This window comes from Papilio machaon, chromosome 11, assembly GCF_912999745.1.
Source record: "Papilio machaon chromosome 11, ilPapMach1.1, whole genome shotgun sequence".
In the NCBI taxonomy this organism is placed as follows: Eukaryota; Metazoa; Arthropoda; class Insecta; order Lepidoptera; family Papilionidae; genus Papilio; species Papilio machaon.
In genome coordinates this window covers 287,016-310,313 of record NC_059996.1, presented here as the reverse complement: position 1 = coordinate 310,313, position 23,298 = coordinate 287,016, and the positions used below count along the sequence as shown (strand labels likewise).

Below are 23,298 nucleotides of genomic sequence, written 5' to 3'. Positions count from 1 at the left end.
TAACGCCTCAATTATAATGTCAAAAAACTTAATAAAACAAATACCTTTGCCTTTGTTCAAATCGGAAAACAGTTCTATTGTGAATTTACTGGGTATATAAGACCTATTAAAATAAATTTGTGCTCAAAATTATAAACAATATATGATGGAATATGATGGTTTGTTTTATATACGTATACATTAAGCGACATTTTATTTATAAATGTACTACGTCATAATTACGCTGTTATTATAATGCTTGAATGCAGTAAAGTTTTTGTTAATCATTATCTTGTTTTAATGTTGCCCTATTTAATTATAATTGACCTGCCAAGTCAAGTGGATGGCCCATTTTCTAAACGTTATTGTGTCTGTCTTACCGCGAGGCAAAGGTGAGCTGATAAGAGGTCGTACACAGATGAAACATTTCGAATTAATTTTAACTAATAAAGCTCATGTTGAAATTTCGCCTTGACATTTGTATTAAATTAAAACATTATAGTTGTCTTTGTTTTTTTTTTCAAAGACAATAAAAGGAATGATAAGTTTTTATTGCGAGTGTTTCGCCTATGGAAACCCCTAGTCATATCTGCTGAGTAATCCACACTTTTTTAGAGAGTATTTTACCTTTGTTCTAAGTAATCTTGTGCCTATAAATTATAAGAGTAAATCTCTACGATAAGTGATGAACCTTGACCTGCCTAATCTTTGGCATTCAACATTATAGAATTTTTGTTGGCTCAAGGACACCGATATCCAATGCCTTAATAAATTTTAAAAAATAGAATTTTTGTTGGGTTTGAGATCGTCGTGAGAAGTTTAGTTTCTATGTTCAACATACATTCGTTTTTACAGCACTTACGAATCAAACTAAAACACGATTGCATTACGGAATACAGAAAAAGAAATCACAGTTAACTTAAGCTAGACGTAATTAGCTTGTTACCTCATTTCCTAATGTGTTTTCGTCGGCGGAGACTATTACATTATAATTGCGCAATACATTACAAGTCTCAGACGCAAGGAAATCTCTAGTGTATCCTGATAAGATTTAAATATAAATAATAAATATTACAGCACGAGGCAGACATATTTATTGCTACTTTCGAAAGTATTTATTTAGCGAAGCGGGGATACTCGTAGCTTAGTGGTTAGTGTTACATGGCTTAATTCAGAGGTTCGATTCCCTGACACTTTGTTTGTATCACCGATCGAGCCGGTCAATACGTGCAACAGATATTATTGTTGGACGTCTACCATTGTCAAAAGTCTCGCTAAATCAGAATAAGTTTTGTCTAATTGCAAATGTTACTTTCATAAATATAAATCTTTCATGAATTTATCACATTAACATAGGAAATAGATCAAGTCAAAACTAAATTAAATAGTAAGATATTTACTCGGCTATATAAACTTTGTACTCAATCTCTAATTTGCGACAGACAAAATAAAGTTATCGGATTATCAGCGCCCTGGAAGCCATGTACTTAATTATTGAGGCCATACGTTAGCTTAACGACAACAAACGCTGGGCTAAATTTTCAATGTATAAGGTTAAGGTCAGTTGCAAATCTAGGATTATAATTTGAGGGTCTAATGGTCCGGCAAACCACTGCTAAAGGTTCACGAACAGTGTACCAGTTACTGCAACATTTGGCTTTCACACTGACTAATTGATCTTGGAAAAAAAGAAGAATTTGAATTCAACGTCGTCGTCCGCTCATACATTGTTATTTTTTAAATACCAGAAAAAAAGTTGGCGTTACCTAATGCCATTTGAGTCGTTAGCTCATTATACGTCCCCACCGAGGGGCTCAGAATCTACCCAGGGGTGACTAGGCCATATTCAAACTCGCTGACCTTGAGGAGGTCGATTGACTGACTTCGTACATATCGTTGAATTTCTTCGCCGATATGTTCAGGTTGGATAACAACGTCTTTTCATCATTAAGAATGTCGAATATAGATACATATAAAATTAGAAAATCGAAGAACACTTAGTACATGATGAGGATCGAACCTGGTGATATGGATTTCGATGCGGTCAAGCGCTTAACAACTATGACACCCTCGCATGATCTTTTGAATTCATACAAAACAAAAAATGTTGAATCAAGCATTTATTCATTGCAGTTTACATATTTTTTGAAAATCACTTTAAATTCTTAGATGTCGATATCCAATGCCTTAAAAAATTTAAAAAAAACTCAGATATGTCACTGTCAAATAAAGTTAAGTGTCAAAGTCAAAAATAACATTGATCGATTTTTATTTCATAAATTTCTCTACTTTTTTTACTAATTGAATTTGTTCCCTACAAATTATCTAAAAGAGTCCTTACTAAACAAAAATATAATTATGTCGTCTAGTCGATCTAAAACATCTTTTATAGACAAACCTTTAAGCAAAGGGAAAGGAGAAATATCGTTAGCTCTTTACGCCCTTTTATTTTCAGAAATTGTACAATATTGTCAAAACCGTTCGCATTCAATTCACGAACTACAGACTAAGTAAGTTTTTCATTGATTTCATAAAACTAGCTGTCGTCCGCGACCTGTCTTCGTCCCCGCGGAATTAAACAACTTACTAAGTTGACATGTTCTTCCAGACTCTGTTCTACATCTGTGCCAAATTTCGCCGTGATCCGTTCTAGAGATACCTTGTAACAAACATGTATCCATCCATCTAAACATTCGCATTTATATTATAAGAATTTGTAATTCTTCTACTGAGAAGAAAAACTCTTTTATTTACCAAAATGAGCAATTTTTTATCTTGCTTAAATTTTCAGATTATCAGATATTGGTCAAGATGTAGGAACTCGTTTGTTAGATCTATACTTTGTAAGAGAACGGAACAGCAAGCGGGAAATAAAGTTGCTGAATATGCTTCTTTTTGTCAAATCTACTCTTTGGAAGGTAGTATGAGCAATCTTCAAAAAATATCCAAAATGTAAAAAAGTTATGTTTTGTTCATCATTTTTGGATTTCATCACCAATTGAACTATGAAGTTAGATTGTAGTTTAGCAATAATTTACTTAGTACAAAAACTCCCATAAACAATTTTTACACACGGCTTATCTTGCCTGACTAATTAATTCAAATAAATTCTAAACTCCATCCCCTACCATACATGAAGCAAAAAACTGAACAACCTTCGTTAGTGATGTATTCAAGCCTTCTTTAGTGTACCTTAATCTGTTTTTCAGGTATTATTTGGCAAAGAAGCTGACAAACTGGAGCATGCCAATGATGATGAAAGAACATACTATATTATTGAGAAAGATGCATTAGTAAGTTGACATTTCCAAAAGAAATAGTGTAATGTTGATTTCATACCATAATATAATTATTGTTGTTTTACAGGTGAACAAATTTATAAGTGTACCTAAAGACAAAGGATCTCTCAATTGTGCCACATTTAATGCTGGTATCATAGAAGCTGTCCTCACTAAAAGTGGTTTTGTTAGTAAATTTTATTTAATTATAAAATACTAGCTTTTACCCGCGACTCCGTCCGCGCGGAATAAAAAATAGAAAACGGGGTAAAAATTATCCTATGTCCGTTTCCTGGTTCTAAGCTACCTGCCCACCAATTTTCAGTCAAATCGATTCAGTCGTTCTTGAGTTATAAATGGTGTAACTAACACAACTTTCTTTTATATATATAGATATATAGATTATTATTTATCATAAGTTCATAAGCCTAATTAGTGTCATGTTTACAAAAACCTCAAATATTTATTACATGTTGTAAATGTATGGGGGAATTCTAAAGAATGTATATAGATTAACCCTTAATAGCCTGATTTACGGAAGTGATTTTTTTGGAAGTAATATTTTGGAAATAATATGCCATAGATAAAATAAAACAATAATGACATTTGATTTTTTTTTCATTTCGTTGGAAAGAATAATATACAACAGTAAAATACGTACAGCCAACCTATAAAAAAAAACTAAGTAATGTGAACATTTGGTTTAAAAGGATGGTATCAAAATTGAAACTAGGTTATTAAGGGTTAAAGCTTTTAGAGAATACCCACACATGGCTAAACAATTAACTTATTGGAGTGCAATTTTTCATAAAGTTGACATCCACTAGCAAAAATGAGATAATTTTATGATTGTTTCTTTTCAGCCTGCTAAGGTGACAGCGCACTGGCACAAGGGCACAACCTACATGGTCAAATTTGATGATTCTGTAATAGCTAGGGACAAATCTCTGGATGACCGATAAAGTGTTAATTTTAAGTACATCTAGTGGTATAATTGCTTCGAAATAAAAATATTACTTCGTTGAATTTTTTTATTTATGCCCTTAGATGTAAATTCATCAAATAAACTAAGCAAGAAGCATCGGTGGCTGTAAATGTTTGAAGAAATCCCAGGGCCAGCATTGACTATGGTCTCGTCATCCCTAACTTACGGTAGGCTTTAAGCGCTTCAGTGGAGACATATAGTGAGCTGATTATAATAAAGAATTCCATTATAAAAAATTTCATTTACATGATTTTGCTAAGAGCTAAAAGGTATTGTTGTCTAAGTAGTTGAATAACATATGTACTATTATGCAAATTTTGCATTTATAAATTTAATGTAACTTAAACATTCTGTCGCGTGGCTTTAGATTTCCACAACGACAGTCTCTTTCAAATTGACTTCTTTGTCTGTGTACAAAATATCCAAAAATAAACATTGGTAAAATTCCTATCAACCCGAACTGGATTGTCTTCGGATTTGCTTTGAAATGATCATATTGACATGCCTTCATGGATAGCCATTTTTGAAGAGCTGGGTCAAACTGAAAATATCTTCAAATTAGATGTGCTTTATAAGAGAATGCAGATAATTTTAATTTTAGAAGACTAGAGGCTTCTGTAGTCAAATAGATTCTGTATCTATTCTACTTACAACATATCCTGCCTCCATACTATGTTTACAAGGATCTGTTCTCAGTCTTAAGAACTCTTTTCTGTATTTTGCTCTTCTTTCTATTTGGGCCCTGATTATTTTACACTCTGTTTCAGAAATTAGTTGATCAGTCATTGTAAGTATTTATTTTTCTATTTAAAATGCAAACAATAACAATGAAAATTAAATGACACTTTTATTTTTCTACTTGACATAAAAATGATTGTTTAAGAGGCCAGCATTAAAACAGGAAAAAAATAAATAGATTATTTACAACATTTTACTAATAATAATTGTATTTAATATTCTAACAGTTTAAGCAAGCTTAAACATTCTGTCCTTGTAACGGAGTTCACCACTCCTGATCTGCTGCTCCCGGGTAGTACGGTCGTTCCAGATAAAGTAGCCAAACACAAACATTGGCACTATGGCGCAAACTGCGAACAAACTGTTCGACCTGTTTGGTTTAAACTGTTGAAAAGAAGTCGCTTTCATCGACAAAAACTTTTGCAGTGCTGGATCAAACTAAAACAAAAATAAACCATTAAAATAGCCAGCCATTGATAGCTAGTTAAATGTTTTGTTTAAAAAATTACGTAATTCTTAACCCACAACATAGCCAGCTTCAGCTGCATGTTTCCAAGGATTAGTTCTTTGTTTTAAAAACTCTCTCCTCAACTCGGCTCGTCTTGAAGCTTGTTGTTGAATTAGCTTATACTCTTCTTCAGATATACCGTACTTCTCTGCCATTTTTTGCAAAAATTGGTTTATACGCTAATACAAGTTACGAGAATGTTTTGACGTTTCGAGCACAGTAGTAAAGTGGTTCGGCAAGGCAGCATTGGAATTTGACATTTAGGTTTGTATAAACTCAAAATAATTGATTGTGCAAACTGCAATTTTTTTGTTATCTTGTAAAATATTTTGGTATCAAACCTAATAGGACATTCTTAACTCAATCAGCCTATACATTTTAGATATAATATTTAAAACCAAATCTTGGATTTGCAATGCAAATTTTTAAAGAGCTGAAATTAAATTGAAAGAAAATTGTTGATTTGTGCATTTGGTTTTATTTAAGTTAATTAGTCAAAACTTTTATTTTATTTATTTTTCTTTTTAAAAGACCGGTAACCGATAAGTTTCTTTAAAAAATGTTTTTGAACGAACATCACTGCTTTTGAAGGATTGTGCTTCTTCCGGCCACCATCTTTTTGGTTTCTCTTGTTGTCGTTGTCAGATCGGCGAAATTTCTCTAAAGCCGTAACCATGGGTCGTATGCACGCACCTGGGTAATTTATTTATAATTTTATTTGTGAAATCCATTTTTATATAATGTACAAATTTTTAAACATTTAAAACACCCGCAATGTGTGCAACTATAACCTATAAATATCTTATACACCACATGGCGTCTTTGCAATTGTGATTTTGTGTGTTTCAGTAAGGGTATTTCCCAGTCGGCATTGCCGTACCGTCGTAGTGTACCTACTTGGTTAAAACTGACCGCGGATGATGTAAAGGAACAGATATTCAAACTTGGCAAAAAGGGTTTAACTCCCTCTCAAATTGGTACGTACAAAACCTGCATGTTTTTCAAGAAAACTTTGATTTCAAAGTGTAAAACCAGTAATATTAGTGATTGTTAGAAGTGAATAGATCAGGTACAGGCTTCATCTAGCTATAATGTTATTTAGTTATAATCATCAGTCAGAAATCATCACTTGTTAATATTACTATCAGATAAATTTTAAGGAAATAAAAAAAACATGTTTTGTTTACAATCAAAATACTAGCTAATATACAATAAAAATTAATCTTTCAAAAAATTACGGAAAATAAAAGAATTTATAGTTTTTTAGGCAAAAAATTTATTAGAAGTATAGGACATAATATAATAAAAATCTTAAGAAGAATGCTATTTCTGCTAGCAATATGTTGATTTGCTTATTCCATTGCATCATAAATATTATATGACAAATTTATCTGACCTAGACAACAGTTAACCTCAAGTACAATGGTACTCAGGCAGTCCTGTTAATATGCAACAAGATACTTGTAAAACTGCAGCTCTCTTGTGTATTTTATTATTGGCCGTATGCAAAAGGCTTGCTGATAACTCCCTGTACTAACACCAATCATGACCCATGCTGTGTTTAACACTGTCGGTTAATGTCATCAGGCCATCAGCAAAGTTTCTGCACCACATATATCAAAATAGATTAACACTTACATATTTTATGTTCCAACTAACTGAAATAATAGTGCTTTTCTCACCAGGCCAGATAACTTTGCCAGACTTCTTGTAGATGTTGAGTCAAAATACATAAACAATGTCTTAATCCAAATATTTAAAAAATATGTTTAGATCTTTTGCATCATGTCTTATCTTTTTAATTCCAGGTGTCATGCTCAGGGATTCACATGGGGTTGCGCAAGTCAGATTTGTAACTGGCAAAAAGATCCTCCGTATCATGAAAGCAATGGGTCTCGCTCCTGACCTACCGGAGGACTTATACTATCTGATCAAGAAAGCAGTGGCTATGAGGAAGCACTTGGAAAGAAACAGGAAAGATAAGGACAGCAAATTCAGGCTCATTCTTGTTGAATCCAGAATCCACAGGCTGGCCCGCTACTACAAAACAAAGAGTGTGCTCCCTCCCAACTGGAAATATGAGTCAAGCACTGCCTCTGCACTGGTGGCTTAAGTTTTAATAAACTATGAAAATCTATTTTAGTGTTTTATTTTTTTAATCAAAATAGCTAAGTTAAAATTAACTTTTAGCTCATTTTAAATAGGTTAAGCTTTGTCAAAATAATAGGTCGGAATGTGAACCATTATTATCCATAACTAGCTTTTACCCGCGACTCTGTCCGCGCGGATTAAAAAAAATTAGAAAACGGGGTAAAAATTATCCTATGTCCTTTTCCTGGTTCTAAGCTACTTGCCCACCAAATTTCAGTCAAATCGACTCAGCCGTTCTTGAGTTATAAATGGTGTAACTAGCACAACTTTCTTTTATATATATAGATGTAATACACATGTGCACCATTTGCATTCTGTGCGTTTCAATACTCATTACGACCTTGCAGTTGTCCGTGACTTCATCCGCGTGAAATTAAAGAAAATCTAGTGAATGGATTTTCGGAAATCGGTTTATTAGTTTCAGAGCATATTCGATTTAAACAAATAATTAAAAGTTTCCTGTGAGTCAAACTCAGTATGGTTACAATATTACTTTGCCATGGGATGTCAAAGAACTTTATTACGGTTAAATTAAATAGAATATATTTTCGCACAATTTAGAATTTTTATTCAAAGTGGTCAAAGGCAATTTTTGCTTAATAAAACATTATTTTGTGAAAAGTGCACGATTAATTATCTATTGAAATAATTGTATAATCTGTAAGTGAATGGTTTTATTTTTCAATGGTGGCAATAAATTCGAACTTCAAATTTAAAAAGCGCTCGACCGTTTGTGAATAACAGGAATTAGGAATGAGTTTTAAGTTTTTATTTTATATTCGATAAAAATAAACTTGAAAATGTTCATTGTTTGGTGCCTGTGTTACGGTACAGTTTATGTAGTGTAATTTAGTGTTTTGTGTAACACCAAATATCGAGCTTGCAAGTTTTTGGTATTATTATGATGAATCTTCCTATAAATTTTGAGTAGATCATTGACGAAACTGAATTGCCAGTTACTAAGTTAATTAAATCATAATTATCACATTTCAAGCTTATATATCAGTGGCAAAATGACACACCATCGAATTTCCGATAATGATGTCTCCGATTGCGAATCAGACGTGCCCTCGTTTATTGAGGCGAGACCGCCTCTTATAATGAATCCATTCATGCGACCTAAACCTCAGAAAGGGACAAATTTAATGGACTTGTTTGAGAAAGATTCCGAATCCGACGAGCCTGAGCTAGTTCAAGTATACTTGCGGTTAAAACCATGCAATGCTCCCAGCAATCTGTATGAAGTGAAGTCAGATCACTGCTTGATAACATCTCTGGATACCTCTACAGTAGGTCACGGTCGACGCACTCAGTACAATGTGTCTAAGATGTATACATTTTCACATATTTTCGGTCCTGAGGCCAATCAAATGGTGAGAATTTCATAAAGTCAGCTATATAGTAGTATAGTAGGCTTAATAGTAATGAAAAGTAATTTAAAAATTAAATTTGAAAAGCAATTCACTGATATTACATGCTATAATAAAAAAAAAACCTTATTTCAGGAATTATTTGAGAGAGTTGTTAAAGATAATTTGAAAAAGTTGCCAGAGGGTCATAGCTTTACACTACTGACTTATGGTGCGTCCGGTTCAGGCAAGACATTCACACTTATGGGGACAGTGAGCTCACCAGGGCTGGTGCCTCGGTCTCTGGAATATGTGTTTAGAGTTGTGGATGCAGCCCTCAGACCTGTGTACAAACCTGCTGACAATGGTGCTGAAAAACTTAGCTACGCTTCTCAGGAGCATGAGCTACAGGTTGATAAAATTAGTTTTGTTTTTAATTTAGTCCAAAATCATCCTTATTTGTGTTAGTCAGTGTAAGAACTAGTACAAAGTCCTTTCAGATTATTATAAGAAATTGAATTGACTAAGAGATACATTCAGTAAAATTTAAAAACTATTTCTGTCTATTATTTTATAGTTAACTTTTTCCTTTGCAAAATGAAAATATTCTTCTTGTAATTAAGTAAGTGTATTTATTTATGATACACTACATAAAAATATCTTCCAGTTTGTGAAGCAGCTTCGTCAGGTGTCTGCGCCGCTGCGAGAGAGGTACCGGCGTATGAGCACCAAGTTGCACAGTGATTTTGCAGCCAGCAACCTTGACTTGGCCAACAGGATCAAGTATTATGTCTGGGTATGTTATCACATATATAGAAGAAAGGGTAGTTGAATAACATTTTGACAAGTTTTTTTGGAACCCAATCTATTGTCTACTTAATCTTTCTATTATTTACCTCAGCAGTTTATTTCTTGAAATCTAATGGAAAAAATAATTAAGTATTTAAAAAAAAACAATAAGCAGTTTGTAATTTAGTTTTTTTTTAATATCAAAAGGTGGCAAACAAGCAAACGGCCAGTTGAATTCGCCAAAATAGTGAGGCGACCGTTGCCCAGACATCCGCAAATGCAGATGCATTGCCTACCTTTAATCAACGGAGAAGGGGATGCACAGAAAGAGGATATTTGCCCTTTCTATGCGTTCCCTCCTCCGCCATATCCACTTCCCATCCTTTCCTAATAGGAAAAGGGTGGGAAGAGAAAGAGGACTAAAATTAGGCCTCCGGTACCATACTCATCAGACGAAACGCGGTATTGCTTCCATTTCACGCCTCTTCTGTGTGGTTGTGGTATTGCACTGGGCGATCCATTCGTGCACCCAACAAATATTGTTGTGGCGGGACCTACCACTGTTAAGTGTTAAATGCAGGTATCTTTTGTGGAGATCTACAACGAGGGGATCTATGATTTGCTGTCCAACAATGACCGAAGCTCTGCCTCTAAACTTGTTATTCGTGAAGACTCCAATGGGAATGTGTATGTAAAGGTAAATTATTACAACAATCATACTAATATTATAAATGCGAATGCGGAGATACCTTCAAACATCCATACATCTAAAATGTATGGATGTTTGTTTGAAGGTATCTCCGGAACAGCTCAATGGATGTTGATGAAATTTGGCATAGATGCAGAAGATAGTATTTTTGTTATTGAGTGCGGACGGAGGAGATATTTATATAAATGATTGTATGTATGTATGATGTGTGTGTATGTGTGTGGTCAGGGCGCGACGCAGGTGTTCGTGAAGACGGGCGAGGAGGCGTACGACGTGATGGTGGCGGGCAAACACAACCTGCAGGTGGCCGCCACCGGCGTCAACGCGCGCTCCTCACGCTCACACTGCATTTTCACCATCACCATGCTCACCGAGACCGGTATTTGTGTTACCTCGTAGCCGTATTGTTAGCCGTGTTTAGAGACATGTGTGTCATGTGTGTCATGTGTGTCATGTGACAGAGGCGGGTTGTCGCGTGTCGAGCGTGCGACTGTGCGACCTGGCGGGCTGTGAGCGCGCACGACGCACGCGCAACGCGGGCGCGCGGCTGGCGGAGTCTCGCGCCATCAACACCTCGCTGCACGTGCTGGAGCGCTGCCTGCGCACGCTGCGCCAGCGCCAGCGACAGCGCGCGCGTACTGACGCCCTCCCCCCTCTACCCCCCTACCGGTCAGTGCAAACATCCATTGTATCGTTTCCCAGTATATTGTTTATGTATTTATATGTGGGTGGTGTGATCGTGTCCAGTGAGTCAAAGCTGACACGTCTGCTGGGCGCGGGTCTGTCGGGTGCTCGCGGGGAGGCGGTGAGCGTGGTGGTGACGGTCAATCCGGTGGCCGAGTGCGCGCTGGAGACCCGCCACGTGCTGCAACTCGCCGCAGTCGCCAAGGACATACGTATGTACCTCGACCACTGCGACAATACCTCCTTTAAACTTAATATCACCTTCATATGATATTGTTTGCAGAGGTGAACAACACGGTGTCGGAGTACTCTGCGCTGGAGGCGAGCTCTCAGGACACGATGCTGTCGCAGTCCTCGTCGGCCTCCAGCTCGGAGCTGCAGCGTCTGCGAGCCGAGAACGAGAGGCTGCACTTTGAGCTGCTGCAGTAAGTGACATACAATATGAAATGTGTCGTGCCATATTGTGACTCGTGATAGTTTTGAAATGTGTGTGTGTGCAGAGCTCAGGAGTACAGCAAGGAGCTGACGATGTCGATGGAGGAGCAGCGGGCGCGCAACGCCACCAACATGAAGGCGATATTCAGCGAGGGTCAGGACATCACGCGACAGCACTACGAGACGCTCATGCGCGCCGTGAGACAGGAGGTCTTCTGAATACCCTCCCCCCTCCCCCCTCCCCCTCCCCCCGCCCAGGAGAACATACAGGCGTTGTGTACTGACGTGTTATTACTTTTTCAGATGGAGGAAATGAAAGAGGCGTCACGACTCCTCAATAACGAGGTTCATTTTATGATTATAATATTTTTATAGTCATTTTCATTTATTTGCAAACGATGTCATTTTTAAATAATTTGTTTTCAGATATTCGACTTGATGAGAGAGAAGGATTATCTTGAGGTACAGTTGAATTTTGGTTTTTAAGGCTTTATTAATGTCACCTATAAATTATTTCACTTGTGTCACTTTCACATTTAGTTGATGAGGTGCGTTTTTTATAATGTCTACGTCATTCTCAAAACTTGCTCTTTTTCTTGTTGTTATTTTAAATAAAAGAGACTATTTATAATTGACATGACATCGTGACGTAGGCAAAGCTGGCAGCAGAAGTGTCAGCGCGCGAGGGTGTGGAGCAGGAAGTGTGCAAGTTGAGGGCATATATTGAACAGATGGAAGGTACACAAATTATTACTATAAAAAAAAAGTTCATAGCAGAACTAAATAATAATTGAATCGAAATAAAAACTAATATATTTTATTCGTATTGTCTAGAAAAAGCTGCCAGTGGCGCGAAGAATAAGTACGAAGAAGTTATATCCCTGACTGAAAGTGAGGACGATAGCGAAGAGGAGGATCCGTGTAGCGAAAGCCTCGAGCCTGTCGTTAGAAAGGAAACATCTAGATTGCTGAGACAGAGTCTGGCGTCTCTCAGCAAAATGCTGAATGAAAGCGTCAGCGTCGAAATTGCTGCCAATGCAACCTGTGACACACAGACCAGTGAGGTTGACGAAGAAGTGACGAACAATTCTCAAGATATTGAAAAAAGTTCTGACGAAAATGTAAAATCTTTTGGATCTATAGATAGAGGAACATATTTCGTTAGTGAGCCTGAGATACTGCTCAGCAGTAGCAAAACTGTTGAAGAAAAATACAATCTACGTGTACGTGAAACTTATTTTGTAAGGAAATCACAAGTTGAGAGTAAATCTGATGAATCTTCCGAACAAGAGCAGGAAAATGACAAAGATGAGAGTGAGACAGAAATTGACAAAGAAACTGATTTAAATGAAGAGAAGGGAAACGTCGAGTTGACTTCGCCGATGTGTGATAGCCCAGAAAAATTGGAAGAAAATTTAAACTCGAACAAATCTTACAACTTTACAATGAACAACAAAGTAAATATCAGCAAAGATGAGGTAGAGAGTAACCAAGGAGTTAACCAAGTGTTGGAAGGAAAGAATGATAAAATTGTGCCTTTGACAAAGTGTGATAGTTTGGAAAATTCAGTAGATGGTAGTAATTTCGATAAATCACTGCAGCCCGAGAAAGAAACCATAAACAATATTGAGAACGAAATTGAAACAGAAACTCAAATTGAAATAAATGACGAAAAAGCTGCAGCAAATGTACCAATTCAGACAAATAGCTTGGTGAATAAATTATTTAAAAAATTAAAATCAAACTCTGGAGAATATAGCTCCAATAATTCTTTAGCCCAGTTTGAACAGTTAGAAATGGAAGCAAATGATTTAAGCTCTGATCTTAAACGAAATACTTTTGACGCTCTTTCAAATATTAATATATTCAAGGAGAAGAAAAAATTTTTTGACGTAACAATACCCGAAAAACCTGAAAACGTAAACTGTGAGGATTCTTATGATGAAAATAAAGCTTCAACTGACGATTTAAATGTAGTTGATACTGAAAAACATGACAAATTATTGCACATAAAAAATATGCATAATTTAAAAAATGACGAATTTAGATCTCCGTCAATTGTAAAAGACGACTGCGTAGCTAACTTTGAACCTAGTACAATAAAAAAGCTTTTAGGAGAAAGTTTTACGCGACAGCTTGATTCAGTGACCACTTTCAAGGCTAAAAATTTTAACAAAACACACGATTCCGTCGATCCCTTCGATGATTTGGATTCACCACAAAAAGCTGTTGAAACTATGGAGAAATCATTCAATGATATGAATTTATCCAAAACTAACGAATGTGACTTAAAATCAAAACTAGCACTGGAGGATTCAAATATTAAAAAACCTTTAACAGAAGAAATTTCTATAGTCGCCAAAGCTAGCGATTCAGTTGTGATCGAGAAGGAAACTAAAGTAGATAACACATTAGAAGCCTTCGAAAATATCTACAAAGATATTTCTCAACCGAGAGCGACTGATTTTGATCTATTGGTAGCTCAGGAAGAAAGCTCTTGTAACAAAGAAGAAGTCACCAGTAATACACAGGAAGTAACGCAGGAAGCGAAAGCTAAATACAATCTGAGGAAAAAACTAACAGATGATTCCGATAAAACAAACGAAATAGTCACAAGAGCGAAGCGAAATTTGAGACTACGACGTCACAAGAAGCAAATGGACGAGGCTGCGGAACAGGAGGAGGGTGACAAGCTGAAGGACATCATCAACCTGCAGTTGCAGTTCTCCGACGTGACGCTGGGCAAGCCCGCGCCCGAGCCCCCGGCGCGCCCCGCCTCACCCGAACCCAAGGGGGAGGAGAACCTGCCCCCCCTCAGCATACAGAGCTGCCCCTCCAAGAGGTAAATACTAAATATTAACTCCAATAACATAAATAACAGAGTTGCAGATGCTACCGGCCTTCAAGTAAGAAAGAAAACAGCTTAGGGCTTTCGTCTTGGAACAGCAAAGTATTATTTGATTTACATTAATATTTTACCAATAAATATGCTTGAATTGCTGTTTTGATATGCCACTGGTTTGGGTGTTTTTGGTGTGTACAAGTCTGTTTGTTTGTGGTTTAACAAGATGAGTGTGTGCTTGTACTTCATGTGTATTTGGTTTTTTTTTGTATTTAGTGTGACTCGAAGCAGAAGGAAATTGTTCACGCCCCGCGCGGAGCCGCTGGAGGACGAGTCGGGGCTGTGCGGCGACAGCGGGGAGCGCCTGCGAGTGCCTCGCCCCTCATACCATAGACCAAGAGCACGCCGCAAGCTTTAATTCATTTATGCAACTTTTATAATAAATATCTATTAAATTTTATCTTTGTAAACTTACATACAAAAAAAAACTTAGATACAAATACTCATGGACGATAATTACGACAATTCTATATCTGACTTGAACAATTATTCTTGTTTTAAATAAATGTTTAATTGTTATACTGTAAATATTTTATTTGTGATTATTCGATTCTATTGTTAATAAATAAAAAATCAACATTCTTAAAATTTGACTCATGTTGAACATCAACTTGTCTTCAAATGTCGTGTCATATTCATTGTGATTTATTGCACTCTAATTATATTAGGTATATATTTTGTATAATTGACTTTTATTTTATCCCATCTGCAGCTTCTATTCAACTATTCAATCACCATCAAATTATGTCTCATGCTAAGGACGTTTACTGAAATCTAAAAGGTTTGACAAAAATAACATAATTCACGCCCATAACCCAGAGGGGTTGGCAGAGACCATGGACTTCCATTTGGCGCGCATTGACACGTCTTGCTTCTTAATACATCTACACATTCGGTTTTGGTAAAAGGTTTTAATGAAAGTAAAAACAAATAGAACTTGCCAATGGATTAATATAATTTGCGAATCCCATTTTATCGCTATACCCCTCTTATTTTTATCCATCGTACCAGGTTTTTACATTATTTCTGACAAATCTAACCGCGATAGCAACGCCTTTCCCACTGGGCCAGATCAGTTAATAGCACTATACTTCGTTTAATTAGTAATTAAAAAACTTTTGCTTGATTCGATGTTTCGTTCGATATTGCCTCCGACTTCGGTAAATACTCTGTGGCACTAATGCTCGTTTTTCAATCAATTTCAGTCATTATTCATTCAATATGTCAGTTCAGTCATTTTTACAAATGTCGGATAGGTGCTTGTGTACAAAATCTGAGTTGTTTATTTTTTGATTTTCACAAAATTAAACATTGCCAAGATAAATGAGATTCTCTTTTAGTTTGATGTCTTGATTGTTATTTATTGCCCTGTTGTTTTCGGGGCAGTATGCGCTAATCATGTCATTGAAGAAAGTTTAATTTTTACGAAGCTTTGAAAATGTGATTGTTACTCGTTTTTGGCTTAGTGCCATAGTTTTAAACAGTTTTATGGGAAGCCAGCAAAATGCAACGGTATTTGGTTGTGATAGTGCTCCTGTTTTTCGAGGGGGCGCTAGGTTATTGTCCGTCGCTATGCACCTGTAAAGGGAACAAATCACTAGACGGATCAACATCCGAACTTCAACCTGAAGAACCCCTTAAATTAAAATGTGGCGGGAGTCCTGCTCAAATTACCGAGCTCAAGGAAATAGATCTCAGCAAATTATGGAACCTTGTTGTCAGTCTGTAAGTATTGGGTTAAAAAATTTAAACAAGAAGAACTTTCATGATTTGTTTCTAAGGCACTTAATTTAAGTAAATGATAAGAGTAAATTTGTTGACATTAATCACAATGTTTACTGGTAATACATTCAAATTTATTTTTGTTATAAAATAATAAACAGCGTCTAATGGATGGGAAACTGTTACGAAAATGCAATAAGAACATTTCTGGCTTTATTCAACATTATTTTCAACTGTATTTATGTATTTATTTCAACAGACAGTAAAAGATGTTTCATGTAATGTACAATTTATGCAATACAATAATGTCTTTAGATTTTTTGTCTTTATTTTAGGAATTTGTCCGGGAATGCTATATCAACTTTGTCAAGGGAGCTGCATTTACCAAATCTGCAGAAATTGTAAGCTATTATAATGATTCTTAAATATTTCTGTTTAAATACTTAATATCTGGTCTTGATAAATTACTTCTTATAATTTTTTTTGCCTACTTTATTTGCAATACTGCTATGGCCCATTTTATTTTTAATTATTAAAAAGTCTTCCAACAGTCCGTAAAAGAAAACTAATGTATGAGTTGTGTTTGGTTTCAGGGATCTCAGCAGAAATCAAATAAACCTTATAGAGTCTGATGCTTTCTACAACATGACATCTCTGCAGCGGCTAGACTTGTCCTACAATCAGATAAGCAATATATACAAAGAAATGTTCAAAGGCCTTGTCAACTTGGAGCGGCTCATCCTGACTCAGAATCTCATATCAACATTATCTTCTGGTACTTTCGATTATCTTGTAGGATTAAAGCAGCTGTAAGTTTATTTTTATGATTTTGTACTCTTCTTTTTTATGAAACAAAGTTTTCAAGTTATTTACGTTTTCTTTCACAGAGACATAACTGAAAATCCCCTTATCTGTGACTGTGATTTATTATGGGTTGGTGATTGGTCTAGAAACACCAGTGTAAAACTCGTAAGCAACCCTAAATGCAGATCACCTGAAAACATGGTCAATAAAACTGTTAGGAAACTGAAGATTTTTTTAGATCTATCCGCATGTGGCAGCGTGTTACCATCTAATACTTTAATAGTTAAACCAGTTCATGATCAAGTGGTATTCGAAGGGGATACACTAATGCTGACATGTAACGCACCATTTGCTTCAGTGTTAGCTAAATATGAATTGAAATGGGTACATCCTATGCTGGAAATCTGTGATGTTAATGTCACCAATACAGATATGCAAGAAGAGGGTATAGCCGAGACAACGGTATTCTTTCCTAATATAACTAATCACCACACGGGTAACTGGACTTGTTTGTACAGTGATCAGAATAGAATACGACATAATCATACAGTGCAAGTGTTAGTGTTGTCCAACAAGACTCAGTATTGTGAAACAAACCATACAGTGACCAACAAAGGGCTTTACTCATGGCCCCAGCTTCTTCTAAACCATACTGCGGTTGTACCGTGCCGTAGTGGTGAGGGGTTTGCATATAGGCATTGCTTTGCGAATGCAACCTGGGGTCCGGTGAATAGTACGGAATGCGCGTACATTAGCAACGTGACGAAGCTGTTGCAACAGTTTGCATTACTGAATGTCAGTTTGGTTCAGTATTCAGCGCTGAATGCAACGGAGAGATTGGCGATGTTGATACAGGAGAAAACTTATCCATTAGCAGAGATTAATGATCCGGATGACGTTATGTTCATAGCGCAGGCGATACGGAATTATATGCAGTACATGATTGAGGAACGGGATTTAGGTGAGTTTTATTTTATATTGATTACTATAATATTAGCAAAGTTTTTTGGTTAGTCAATTATCTCGTAAATTCATTAATTTCAGGTGCATCTTTATTAGACGTTATAAGTTCAGCTATGAACATCACACCGTCAGTGATGACTAAAGCCGAGACTCTATACGGTTCGTGTACGGACATGTTGCGAGCCGTAGAAGAGATCTCCGCCTACACCAACAATGTACAAGGCCACAAGGTAAAATTTTTTACTTCTAAATTTATATGTGTATACTATTTCTCTCAGAAAGTTGTTTGTCCAAATCGTTGATACGTTCAGGTAAAGTTGGCAGTGGAGAGGTTCGCGGTGCGCGAGGGCTTCAGCGGGGTGACCTGCGTGTGGTACAGCGCAGCCGCCGCCCCGCACCCGGCGCCTCCGCCCCGCCTGCACTGCTCCACCACCAACCGCACCGTGGCGCCGCTCCTCACAGTCAGCGACGCGCTCATACACGCCAGCGTACAGGTACACGGTTTCCTGCCAATGCGAAACGCGCCCATTGATTTTACGTTAGTTCCAATCCAAACCACCGCTACAAACCTCTACCATCAGCGCCAAAATGGCGATAATAGAATAGGCACAAAATACCACATCTTATAGCCAGTCTATTCATTAAAGTCAGTGACACTTGCACACTCGAGGATAAAGTTACGAGATCATCAAATTAGTTTTGTTGAGTTACAGATCCCTCAGTCGCTGCTGTACGGCAGCCTGTCTTCGGGCGGGCTGGTGCAGGGCGCGGCGCAGGACCTGGTGGTGGCGCTGTACGAGGACGCGTCGCTGCTGCCGCTGCTGCCGGCGCTGGAGGTGGACGGTCCTCCGCGCGGACACCGCTCCAAAGATTACTACGGCAGGAGCACCAAGCGCGAGGACATGAACATGGAGATCACCTCGCCGGTTGTCGGCTTCCAGCTCAGTGAGTACTTGTCGCTTTTGACTTTAAATAGTGGCGGAGTGGGGTATGTAGTGATGTGATGTGTTCGGTTGCAGGCGAGAGTGAGATGCAGGGCGAGCTGCTGGAGCCGGTGATAGCGACAGTGAGGGCGCGCGCTGCCGGCGGGGTGGAGGGCCGCGCCGCCGTGTGGGACCCCGCACTGCGCCGCTGGACAGACAACACCACCGGTACTCTACTGCTACACATTCATCTCGATTCTTGTTTACATTCATGACGGTGTCGATGTTACTTTTATTTTTGTCATTTATATTGATGTAAATGATAATATTCCAGATTGCAAAGTGTCGCACGTGGTGTCGGAGATGATAATAATAAGCTGCACGCGGCTGGCGTACGTCGGCCTGCTGCAGAACGTGGAGACCGGCATCTACGGGGCGCGCACCGACGGCGCCCGCTTCAAGGTCTCCCACCCCGCCGTGTACGTCGGCAGTCTCATCCTCATCGGCTGCCTCGCCTGCGCCGCGCTCACCTACGCCATGTGCCACCCCGCCATCCTCATGCCGAGGAAGGCCAAGCACGCCCTCGTCAACACCTGGGCCGCCCTCGGCCTGCTCTGCTTCCTCTACACCCTCGGCATCTACCAGACGGAGGACGTGAAGCTCTGCCAGGTGCTGGGCCTGCTCATCCACTACCTGTCGCTGTGCTGTCTGCTCTGGATGTGCGTCTCCGCCTCCAACATGTACAAGTGGGCCACCAAGACGCAGGGCCCCGTGCGCTCCCCCGAGGAGGAGCTGCCGCCCGACGCGCCCGCGCACAAGCCCATCCTGGGCCTCTACCTGGTGGGCTGGGGCATCGCGCTCATCGTCTGCGGCATCTCGGGCGCCGTCAACCTGAAGGACTACGCCGGATACTCCCAGTGCTTCCTGAGCACCGCGCCCGCCCTCGCCTCGCTCTTCATCCCCGGCGGCATCCTGCTCCTCTTCCTGCTCGTTCTGTTCCTTCTGATCAGGTGCACCATCAGAAACATGAACGTCCAGTTGTCGGAGGGCACGCAGGCGACGGAAAACTTGGACCTGGAGATGCTGGAGCCGAGCGCGGCCGCCGAGGGCGCGGAGAGGCGCAGCACCAAGTCCGCGCTCGACTCGGAGCTGGAGGACGTCGAGCACGCGCCCATCATCCAGCTGCGCGCGCAGGTCATCGTGCTCTGCCTCTACATGGCGGTGTGGACGTGCGGCGCCGTCGCCGTCTACCGCCCGCTGCCCGCCTACCTGCCCTACCAGGAGGACATCTGCAGCATCGTGTACGCGGTCTGCGCCACCGTGCTCGGCACCTTCATCCTCTTCTTCTACGGCATCGCCCGGAGCGACGTCAGGGCGCAGTGGTCCCTCATGCAGTGCTACTTCCAGAAGAGCAAGCAGTGCTGCAGAAACCGTAGCGTGTTCGACGCCAACCAGCCCACCTTGCAGACCGGCCGGGGTGCTGCGCCCGCGCCCCCGCCGCTCTCCAACGACAACAGGTCGCGCTCCGACAGCAGGAGCTCCAACAGAACCAACTCCAAGACCAACAACAGCGGCACCTACAAAGCGGGCGCCGAACTCAACGGACAGACGCTGCAGAAGGATTTGATAAAGAACACGAACGGCAAGGCGCCGAACATCAACCTGGTGGTGCTGCACCGGCAGCAGTACAGATCCAACAACTCCATGATGACCTACCCGGAGCCCGGCGGCGTCGCGCCCGACCTCTTCTACAACCCCAACCAGATGAACGTCGCCAAGAAGTTCTTCAAGAAGCAGCGGCAGCACATGAAAAGAAATTGCCTCGAGCTGCCCGTGCGCAGGGACTGCGACGACGACTCCCACGTGTCTCTGCCCCTGCCCTCCAGGGGGGCGTACGACGGCGTCGCTAACATCATCAACGCCGGCACCAAAGTCAACAATACTAACCTCCACGTGGACCGCACCACCAGCGGGATAAAGGAGCCGCGAAATGCCGCCAACCCCAACCTGCTGGAGGAGGAGCCGCGGGACGACTTCAAGAGCTACGCGGCCGACAGGAAGTCCTGGGCCAGGAGCCAGGACCCCAAGATCTGCAAGTCGCAGATAATGAACATTTACACCAACGTGCCCGAGACCCAGGTGCCCCAGCATCAAGTCGTGAAGGCGAACGCGCCCAAGACCCAGAACGGCCCCCGCAGCAGCGCGTCCGAGGAGTGTCTGAGGACGACGGAGCCCACCGAGATGCGCACCGTCTCCCAGCAGTGCAGCCTCGAGTACAGCTCGGCCTCGGAGCTGGCCGCGCCCCACACGGCCTCCGACCACACCCTCGACACCCACTCCGAGCTCACCTCCTGCCGCGACACCCCCAGCGTCCCCAGCGCACCCAGCGCGCCCTGCTCCGCGAACGAGGTCACCGACACCGAGAGCTTCGGACAGTACATCGACTACCTACAGCCCGCCCGCCCCGACCTCCCCGCGCCCGCCCCCGCCCCCCACAAGTCGCTGCAGGACATCTCCGAGGAGTGCACCATGCTCAGCGACGACGCGGCCCGCGACCCCGACCTCGACCTCGACCCCGCGTCCGGCGGCGAGGCCGACGCCCTGCTGCACCGCCCCGCCGACGAGCTCGCCGACGACAAGGAGACGTTCTTCCTCGCCAAGACCACGTACGACTCGGAGACGGGCAGCACCACCGCCAGCGAGCAGGGCTTCGAGAACGACAGCGACATCTACTGCCCCGACTACCAGGTGTCCGAGGTCAGCATCCGCAGCCACGGCCTGTACGCGCCCTCGCCCTCCGCCATGTGTCCGCACGAGATCAGCTTCAGCGCAGAGGACGTGGCGCACGACTCACAGTACGTCAACTACTGCCCCGCCTGGCGCGCCCCGCCCCGCGACACGCCCCGCGCCCCCGCCCCCGCCCTCAGCTGCCCAGAGGTCAGTCGCCCACACTCCGCCCACTCCGCCGCCAGCGACCTCGACGAGCTGTACACGCGCATCACGAGCCGCGACCGCCCCGCCCACTCTGCCCACTCCGCCCACACCGCCCACACCGCGCGCTCGCCCCGCCCACACCGCCCACACCGCCCACACAGCGCGCGCAGCGGAGAGACCACCGTCTAGGTAACAGGTAACAATACTGTTTACAACGTGTATTGTAATTACACGGAAATATATCTCACGTTGATTTCAACAAATTCAATGTTAAATCGTCGGTTAACAAATTACATTTTTTTATACATTTTTGTACAAACTTAATGTAACAACACATTTATATTGTTTTATATAAAAATAACATAATAACATAGTTAAAAAATGACTGAGAAAATTGACTACAACTTATAAGTCCGTAAAGTTGATGAAAAAAATATTAAGTTTAATATTTTGGCTATCAATTATTTTATAACGAAGAAGTTGATGGTCCATTATCATTGAGAAATGATATTGCACATAGAAAATTTGAAATACACTGCATTTCTGTTTGCAGTGTTACAACTTTTGTAATTATATTGTAATTTATCTGTAAAGTTATTTATTTGTAAGTTTTATACATTTAGTATATCATTATGTAAGTAGAAAATGTGTCAGTATTCAGTGAGATAACAGTTTACATTATATAGTTAAGATTTATTAAAAAAAAGAAAAGACTAACCGTTGGTTTCCAAGACCAAAATCTCAGTATCTTTGACAAAACAGAGATCACAGTATGTTTTAAATGGTAATGTTGGTCTCAGAAACCAACAATAATTAATACAAACTTCATTTATTTTCTTTAAATCTATGATTTATTTTTTTCATAAAACCATAAACGCACAAAACTTGCCCAAAGTAAATTTAATATTAAAAAAACATATTTGTACTTAATATACGAGAAATAATAAAAAAAATCCGTCTAGAATTAAAAAGTTATTAAATTTTCGCTAAATTATTTGTATAAAACGTGCCAAAAGTGACGTCATATATAAATTCCTTCTTACTTCCAGATATTTGTCTTCTACTTTCTTCCCGCCTTTTGTCTAGTCTCAACATTTTTGTATTGTAATTATATGTGAGGTGAAATAAATAACCGAACTGAAGTGAGTCACTAAATCGTTTAATGTTCATTAAGCGTCACTTAGGGAATAGTTTCATTAGTTGAGGCGATTTTAATTTGATCGGGAGATATAAAGCTAACGGGGACTCGGACATTTAACGTATAACGACTATTTAAAATGGTTCTCGTATACGAGTTCTATGTCATGTGTGGACAAAAAAATCTCTTGCACCACAAGTTATTGACTAATGAAACTGCGCCCTTAGTGTAGATTTAATATGACATTAACTATAGACTCAATTAATTGACTATTAAAGTGATTTCAGTAATACAAAGAAAATGTGTA

The 23,298-nt window shown here is 40.1% G+C and overlaps 5 protein-coding genes across 5 annotated transcripts; 4 read left to right on the top strand and 1 right to left on the bottom strand.

Annotated features, from left to right (window-relative positions):
* Positions 1-2,229: 2,229 nt before the first annotated feature.
* Positions 2,230-4,277, top strand: LOC106709574 (trafficking protein particle complex subunit 5). The gene is made up of 5 exons (XM_014501396.2): positions 2,230-2,489; positions 2,771-2,897; positions 3,189-3,272; positions 3,346-3,444; positions 4,121-4,277. The coding sequence occupies exons 1-5, from the start codon at positions 2,338-2,340 to the stop codon at positions 4,217-4,219; spliced, it is 561 nt and encodes a 186-aa protein (XP_014356882.1). The 5' UTR covers positions 2,230-2,337; the 3' UTR covers positions 4,220-4,277.
* Positions 4,278-5,100: 823 nt separating this feature from the next.
* LOC106709575 (NADH dehydrogenase [ubiquinone] 1 beta subcomplex subunit 4) lies at positions 5,101-5,725 on the bottom strand. The gene is made up of 2 exons (XM_014501397.2): positions 5,506-5,725; positions 5,101-5,418 (listed from the first exon to the last, which is right to left on the bottom strand). Exons 1-2 carry the CDS (start codon positions 5,641-5,643, stop codon positions 5,209-5,211), a joined length of 348 nt encoding a protein of 115 aa, XP_014356883.2. The 5' UTR covers positions 5,644-5,725; the 3' UTR covers positions 5,101-5,208.
* A 359-nt stretch (positions 5,726-6,084) lies between these two features.
* On the top strand, positions 6,085-7,625 carry LOC106709576 (40S ribosomal protein S13). The gene is made up of 3 exons (XM_014501398.2): positions 6,085-6,185; positions 6,338-6,465; positions 7,297-7,625. The coding sequence occupies exons 1-3, from the start codon at positions 6,163-6,165 to the stop codon at positions 7,599-7,601; spliced, it is 456 nt and encodes a 151-aa protein (XP_014356884.1). The 5' UTR covers positions 6,085-6,162; the 3' UTR covers positions 7,602-7,625.
* An 833-nt stretch (positions 7,626-8,458) lies between these two features.
* On the top strand, positions 8,459-14,966 carry LOC106709618 (kinesin-like protein KIF20B). Its single transcript, XM_014501468.2, has 14 exons — positions 8,459-9,012; positions 9,145-9,399; positions 9,656-9,784; positions 10,358-10,474; positions 10,715-10,865; positions 10,948-11,155; positions 11,234-11,382; positions 11,454-11,595; positions 11,671-11,815; positions 11,909-11,950; positions 12,032-12,067; positions 12,259-12,343; positions 12,440-14,447; positions 14,724-14,966. Exons 1-14 carry the CDS (start codon positions 8,653-8,655, stop codon positions 14,863-14,865), a joined length of 3,969 nt encoding a protein of 1,322 aa, XP_014356954.2. The 5' UTR covers positions 8,459-8,652; the 3' UTR covers positions 14,866-14,966.
* A 784-nt stretch (positions 14,967-15,750) lies between these two features.
* Positions 15,751-22,042, top strand: LOC106709537 (adhesion G protein-coupled receptor A3). The gene is made up of 9 exons (XM_014501357.2): positions 15,751-16,232; positions 16,565-16,630; positions 16,823-17,038; positions 17,117-17,994; positions 18,078-18,226; positions 18,308-18,490; positions 18,710-18,941; positions 19,016-19,147; positions 19,254-22,042. Exons 1-9 carry the CDS (start codon positions 16,012-16,014, stop codon positions 22,040-22,042), a joined length of 4,866 nt encoding a protein of 1,621 aa, XP_014356843.2. The 5' UTR covers positions 15,751-16,011.
* Positions 22,043-23,298: the final 1,256 nt, after the last annotated feature.